General features: G+C 39.2%; 2 protein-coding genes across 4 annotated transcripts in view; one reads left to right on the top strand and one right to left on the bottom strand.

Annotated features, from left to right (window-relative positions):
* LOC137970768 (uncharacterized) overlaps nt 1-4,042 on the bottom strand; it is a 5,494-nt gene extending 1,452 nt beyond the window's left edge. The window contains exons 1-2 of one of the 2 annotated variants that reach the window (XM_068817335.1): nt 3,834-4,042; nt 896-1,157 (exon numbers count right to left, since the gene is read on the bottom strand). In XM_068817335.1, coding sequence (XP_068673436.1) covers nt 896-1,157; nt 3,834-3,939 — 368 coding nt within the window. In that variant the 5' untranslated portion in view covers nt 3,940-4,042. The remainder of the gene's footprint in view (nt 1-895; nt 1,158-3,833) is intronic. The other variant, XM_068817334.1, reaches the window with a different exon arrangement.
* A 44-nt stretch (nt 4,043-4,086) lies between these two features.
* Nucleotides 4,087-7,500, top strand: part of LOC137970764 (uncharacterized) — a 14,357-nt gene continuing 10,943 nt past the window's right edge. Inside the window, exons 1-2 of one of the 2 annotated variants that reach the window (XM_068817327.1) lie at nt 4,087-4,226; nt 4,321-4,439. In XM_068817327.1, the coding sequence (XP_068673428.1) occupies nt 4,335-4,439 (105 nt within the window). In that variant the 5' untranslated portion in view covers nt 4,087-4,226; nt 4,321-4,334. The remainder of the gene's footprint in view (nt 4,227-4,320; nt 4,440-7,500) is intronic. The other variant, XM_068817326.1, reaches the window with a different exon arrangement.

Below are 7,500 nucleotides of genomic sequence, written 5' to 3'. Positions count from 1 at the left end.
GGGGAATCGTTTTACCACCTACTAGCTCAGGCAATGATCTAATCATAATATGGTCATGTCCCACTCCCGTTTCCTGGAGGGTTAAGACAACACCAACTTTACCAAGAAAACACTTAATTAATTAGCTATAATGAGACTTCTCCAAATCGCCGTCGTCAATTAACGAGGGGCAAACCATTATTGAAATATTACAAGTAACGTTACTTGACGTTTCGATGTGTCCAACATCATTATCAAGAATGAAAGTTCGTAAAGTGTCAAAATTCTCGTGGCATACCGACATATTTCTTGTTAAGTGTTTAACAAGCAACCGACCGTCCGAAACCATTGTAGATTTTGGCAATGACCCTAGATCTAGAGATTCCTTGGATACAGTAATTTTGGGATAGTCTAAATATCAACCAACCAACCAATCAATCAGTCAATCAATCAATCAATTAACCAATCAATTAATCAAGTCTTTACTATTGATACAGAAATATTAGATAGATTTAGCTTTTCGTTTACGGCAGACGGCAAACGTGAAACTGAAATTTGCGTTTTGCAAAAAATCAAAGAAACTGGTCTGATTTTAGATCCTTTTTTTGCCCGTTATCTACAAATGTCGCGCAACTTCTAAAACGAGAGAGAAAAGTTAGAATAAAATAATTTTCATGCCTTTATGACAAGCAACAGCCTGCCGTTTGACGTTTCCCGTTTCAAGGAAACGCGATGCTAAATTACCGCGTACAAACGCGCAAGAATTACAAAATATACCAGAAAAGGTCCAAAACTATCTAAAGCCTAAGGAAAAAAACTAAGGTGAAAAATGCATCCGAGAACCGCCATAAAGCCTATAAAAGAAAAATACTTAACCCTAGAAGGGTTAAAAAACCCGTAATGATTTTGCACTTACATCAACACTTTCAAGTAGTCCTCCTTATCCTTAAACTGGAGAATTATCTCTCGCAATTGAGCCGGTCTCGCGCGATACTGCAGATGTACGATTAGTTCGATTTCGATGCCTTCCTTGTTAAGACACTCGACATCAGCATAACTAATACTCTGGAAAACACTTGGAAAGATAATAAAGTGGTATCCAGGGGGGCCGGGGTGGAGACCCTCTCTCTTCACTTCGGTAGCAAGCTTCTTCTGGTGAATATTGTACGCTATCCCCACTGCAAAATAAAAAAAAGTTCGCAAATTCAACTCAGTTTTCAAATGTTACGTATTCATTGAAAGCCATCAGCTGGAGGTCCTGCAGAATAAAGGCTGCCCACCCACGTCGACTTCTCCGCAGCTAAGGCTCTTAACAAACTCGGGGTGCATTCCTTGGAAGTCTTCTTCTTATTTCTATTCGATTTTAGCAGTATCCCGGCAACTGAGTGGAATAGGGTTTTCCTAAAAAATGAGTATTCGGAAAACCTAATACTTTTCGCGCGAGTGGCCTGAGAACAAGAGCACGGAATAGTCTGGAACCGCCTTGAGAATCCACGCACGATTTTTCCGAGAATGCATATTCCAAATATTCCGAGTAATCAATGTGCTGCTCATTTCCTTTATACTGGTACGGGAAGCACTGTGATCAGACCACTACTCCGATAATACTGAAAAAGGAATGGGTCCAAAAAGAATATACTTTAACGGAATATTCCTTGTATTCCCATTGTGAAATCGGTGAAAATAAACTTTGCATTGTCAAAGAAGCGGCAAAAGCAGAAACAAAATTCAACTAAAAGGCATGCTGACAATTTTTCTGCTCTCACTTAGTCTGAAACACGCGCCACTTAATTACATATCATTCAACAAGTAACGTACCTATCGTTATGCGCTTCGTCCTTCAAAAGCTTTTTCATGAGGTGAATCAAAGTTGCTCAGTATTTTCAGGTTGCTTTCGAGCAACAAAACACAGAACGACTGAACTCACTTAAGTCAATGTCGATAAAATGTCGAGGTGTAATGGGAACGTTTGCCTTTTTAAAATATAATAATTGAATTTCCATTCATATAAATAGGTATATAACGTCGCTATTTATATCAATTGTAAAGAAAACGACAAAACTTTGAAACTTCTGTCATCTTCAGTTGATTAATGTACAAAGCGTTGCGTTGAATTTATAAGTCGGAAAAAGTGCTAATTTTGCCAGTAACAACGGAATGTACATAAAACGTGACAATGTGAGAATTAAAAGAATAGTTTTAGATCTACGTGATGCAGTTGTTGATTAAGAGAAGGTTGTTCTCTTTGAATATGAAAAGCTTCTTTTATCTTGAGTTGAAAAGTCGTAGAGGCGTGATCTAAAATATGGAAACATTCCCCTGAAGACAGGGCGCGACATTGTTCGGAATTCTGTAGGTGTTTGAAAACGTGAGAGGCCCTATCACTGACTAAGTGCTCACGCACGCGTGTGGAAAAATGCGTGAGCACTTAGTGATAGGGCCTCTCACATTTTCAAACACCTACAGAATTCCGAACAATGTCGCGCCCTGTCTTCAGATTTTAGATCACGCCTCTACGACTTTTCAACTCAAGATAAAAGAAGCTTTTCATATTCAAAGAGAACAACCTTCTCTTAATCAACAACTGCATCACGTAAATCTAAAACTATCCTTTTAATTCTCACATTGTCACGTTTTATGTACATTCCGTTGTTACTGGCAAAATTAGCACTTTTTCCGACTTATAAATTTAACGCAACGCTTTGTACATTAATCAACTGAAGATGACAGAAGTTTCTGTCGAAACATGTCTTGTAATTTCAAAAGTTTTGTCGTTTTCTTTAAATTTTTGACTTGCCTGCTGATATCAAGATATCAATTGTAAAGTTCACAAAATTTTCCAAGTGACGTGACGTCGGCTTAAGTGACATTGAAACAAACAAAAAGCTCGAGTCGACGTCTTCGAATTCATACCCAGGATTCCAGAGGTTATTTTCTCGCCATGAAAAGAGCGAGTCACGAAGCGGCGAGAAAAACCTCTGGTACAGGCTGTTAACCTTTCTGAACATACCGCCCCAATCACGTTGCGCTTTCCACTTCCAGAGTCAACTTTTGACCCTGGAGATTTCATTGGTCGATCGACAAACCGTTTTTTATGTAGGGATTGCCATTGGTTAAGTCGAGGGGGACGATCAAACCGGTTTTTCACTGGTGCAATACAACATTCCAAGTTTTTGGTATATTTCATTGAACAGTTTCGATTTTACTTTTTTGTTACGTGACAGTGACAACGATTTATTCACTCCACCGTGAGAATTTCCCAGTAGAGTGACCGGTAAACATTGCGCAAATGTTTGTATCACGTGGATAAAACCGGTTTACTCTGGAAGTCAATAAGCCAAATAAGTTGGTTTGCATGGAAGTGAGGTTTTTAACGGCGGGCCTGTACCAGAGGTTTTTCTCGCAGCTTCGTGACTCGCTCTTTGCATAGCGAGAAAATAACCTCTGGAACCCAGGGTATCGAATTCATGGAAGTTAGAAAATAGATACCGTTTGTTTGTTAAATATATTCAGTTAAATGAAGGACATGGGTGTAATAATTTCTCAAACATGAACATGCTGCGTTTGGCTTTTTCTACATCTGTTGCCGTGTACTATTATGAACAATATGCATGTTTCAAACTGCACTTACATATCGTGACGCTCAGGATATAACAAAAAATGCAACTGTGAAACACAAACACGGCAGCCTGTTTTTACAATTTATGCTATGAAGGAAGTTTAGTTGAACCTCAGTTTTTGAAAAATAGGACTCAACCTAGATAAAAGTGAAGTATGCCGTTGGAAAATTCACAGCCATTTGCCCATCAATCATGCGCATGCAAAGTTGCTTCATCAGGTGTAAGGCAATTTACCTTCCTCTGTGCTAAGCTTCCTTAGAGATGTTCCTACCATTGCACCGATAAATACAATTATGGCTGCCAAACCACAGGCAAACGCCGTTTTGTTACCACAACCCATCGTCCAATGTCAAGGGGAAACTAGCGACTAACAAAATACGAGAGTTTGAACTGTACTGAAAATGCGGTAACCTGACAACTCGCACGTCAACGCACAATTGCGTTCAAAATATTTGCACGTATCATACATATTTTTGAATTAGAAGCCTACCTAATCTCAAGGGAAACTATTTAATAACAATCCATGAAATATCACACGTGCGTTGTACTATCAGATGATTGGCAATCTCATGAAATGTATTATTTTCTTTTCTTTTTAGGGGTGCCTGTACACAATCCACTCTCTTTGTGAGTTCAAAAATGCAAACTTAAAAAGACAAGGAAGTGATTATTATTGGTAGGTTTTGCTGAATTTAGGCGTACGTGCCTTGTTATTTTGCAGCAGTTGAAGTCATCATGGCAAAAGGAGCTCTAACTGTTGTCATCGCTGTTATCGGAATTGCAGCTCTTCTCATCCTTATTTTGATACCAATGAGCTTCTCTGGTGTTGATTATTACGAGGTGAGGTAACACGAATCTATTTACAAGCACTGCCAAACGTTTTTATTTGCCTTTGGAGTTTTCTTGAAGCATCTTTTATCCTGCAAGAAACTAAAGTAATACTATTGAGTGATTAGATTATAGAAGAAAAGTGGGATATGACTAAATCCCAACAAAGCCATCATTGCATTTTTACATTTTCTTTATTTTGGCAATTTGAGTTCACAAATGGTAAACCATAACCGAAATATTGCAGAATCGTGATTTCATGACACTTTGGTGCCGAGTGAGTTGCCTTGATAAACTTTGTCTCTACAATCTGAGTACACAAAGTCCAAGCCGGTCAGTTTTGCATCACTCTGACGGGATCCACAAACCAATTTTAAAATTATTATCCTTTACTATTTCAGACGAAGTAAGGGTAAAGGGAAAATGCGGTGGAAAAATCCTCGGGGCGCTATTTTCACTTGATCTGATTCGTTTCATTCGGCACGTGCCGTATCGCACACCGCCCCTATCAATTATAGACTTGCGATGATATGAGAGTTGTTGCTAATGATCATTTCGATTCAGAAAAAAAGTACATTGGAGAGCGTTCGAAATGGAGAGCTAAGAAATAGTAAAAAGGAACAAAAAAACAAAAACAATGGTGCAGTCATGACTGAGGTCATTGAAATTCGTTAAGAAAAAGATTGAAGTTGATTTAAATAAGAACGGGGCGCTAAACTTAATAATATCCCAAAAACATAAAGGTTAAATTAAAGTAGAAAAAATATCCCTTCTTTTTCTGACTAAATCATAAGCAGAATTTTTTGAGTACTAGTAATGGTGGTATTACTGTCAATACCGTGAGGCAATATCAGAATTTGCGTAGAAGAAACGTAACTTCAAATATTCTGTCCGTTGTGTTCCGCGTGACTGACAATATTTCGTCGAAAGAAGGAATTATTTAAAATGCACAAGTGGAATGTGACTGTAGATGCGATATTAGAAAACTTCCTGTTACAAAGTTGTCTTTGATGTCATTTGTATTGGTCTGAAATTAGCCCAGCACGTCACTGTATGTTGTGTCTTTGAAGTTACGTAAACTTTTAGCGTCGACATGGCGTACAAGTGCGACTTCCAATTTTTCATGCCACTTGCTACGCATGCATTCTTTAACTGTCACGTTCTGTACTCATGCAGTGCATTTTAGGGTAAATCAATTAACCCTTTTCACCGCAGTCACGCATACACGTAAAATATGCCCCTTTTGCTTTTATGATTTCCTTCTTGTTTAAATTTTGTCACAACTTCATGCGAATATGTGAATAGCACCCACTGGTGTGTTTTGCAATTATCAAAGGCTTAAAAAAACACTAGCTAACTGCAACTGCCGAATTCCGCTGCATATCCCCATACGTTTCGCAACTGAAGCCCAAAATACTAGTCTCTTGGCCAAAGAACAGCACCAAAAATTGCATTTTTTGTGGTCACTTTTTTAATCGAAAACATTGACCTAAAATCAAAAGTCTACATTTAAATCAAACCTCAAGGCCATGACTTGGTATCTGGCTGGGAATTTTTCTCTCTCTTTTTCCGCGGGCCTCGCTTTGGCCATTTATTGGAGCCAGTCTTGCGTATCTTAAGTTGCCTTATTCATGTCCTAAAATAATTATGGGTAATTCAGCCACAGTTCGACTCTTCCAGTCCTCGTTTCAAAGTGCCGGGCCACCCAATACTACTGGCAAACTATGGCATCGATTGGATTATTTACCACTCAAAACCAGCCCAAATAGCCTTGGTAGGTCCTGGAATCCATCTACAGTACGACCAGAGAGACAACTTCACTCGTGAACCGCCAATTTCCTTACGAAGCATGTTTGGAGTCTCAGTCAGCATGTAACCACCTCTCACCTCTATTTTCTTTCAGAGGCTAGTCTTTACTTACATTTCAGCCTCATGCCGGATGCAATCCCACAGCATCAAAATACCTCAAGTAATTCCATAGCAACTCCTTGTAAGGGGATATTTAGCGGTCAAGACTATTTATCGCCAAACGTCTACTGAGAAAAGTTGCACACGCCTAGCTCGCAAAGGGTTAAATTTCGACTGTGCGAATTATTATCTCATTTCACAGAAAAATAAAGACGATAGAAAGATCGGGGTTTGCATGGCAACGCAAAATTCCTCTTCTTGGAACCCCAAAAGACAAATATCTTCAGGTGTTTGTTTTGTTTTTGTTTTGTACTCGGGCTTTCAACGGAAGCCAGGGTTAAAAAATTCAAACCGTTCCACGGTCTTCATATTTGGTGGGAAAATGGGAGGTCATTATTCCAGGCGTTTCTAGTGGAGGCCCTGGAAACTGGGGACGAGAACACGACAGCGTGAGCTAAAGACCGCCGAGAAATACAGGGAAGAAACATTGGTAAGAATGATACTTTGTACGCTCGCCTCACATACAAAGGCACACACCATTCGCGGTACCCTAAAAGATATGGAGCGTTTTCGGAACGGGTCGGTCCACCAAAACTAGAGCTTGAAAGCTATGAAGACTTTAAAAACATCTAGGCTAATTAGCAAAGTGAACAAGGGCCAGCCATAGGATTTGTATCAAAATAATGAAAATTTGATAAAATGGTGTAAAAGATTAAAAAGAAATAGGCAGTCTATGACCGTATGTGGTTACTCCTGTCAATTGATTACAGTAGAAATACCACTAGTAAACGAGAAATACTGAAATGAAATTGAGGAAAAAAAGAAACATTAAACTAAAGGAAAACGGTGATTGCTTACAACATGTATGGTATGTGAAGCTGCCTCTTAAAGGGGTGCTAAACACACCCCCCAAGTATGTTAGCTACGCCATGCTGATGAGCTGTCCATGGCTGCTAATTGACCGGGCGGAATGGTTGTGCGCATGCGTGATGTGTTGGCCACACCGGGTTGGTGTTAGCGTGTGTCACCTTGGTTTTATAGTTTTATTGAATGAAGGTTGGATTGAGATTTGATATTTGAGGAAGGCAACTGTCAACTTCAATTTTGGTGTCATTCCCACAAAGGGTAAACTGATATATAACAATTGTGTTCCCCAAATACCAAG

The sequence above is a fragment of the Montipora foliosa genome, chromosome 9 (genome assembly GCF_036669935.1).
Source record: "Montipora foliosa isolate CH-2021 chromosome 9, ASM3666993v2, whole genome shotgun sequence".
In the NCBI taxonomy this organism is placed as follows: Eukaryota; Metazoa; Cnidaria; class Anthozoa; order Scleractinia; family Acroporidae; genus Montipora; species Montipora foliosa.
This window is presented reverse-complemented; position numbering and strand designations above follow the sequence as displayed.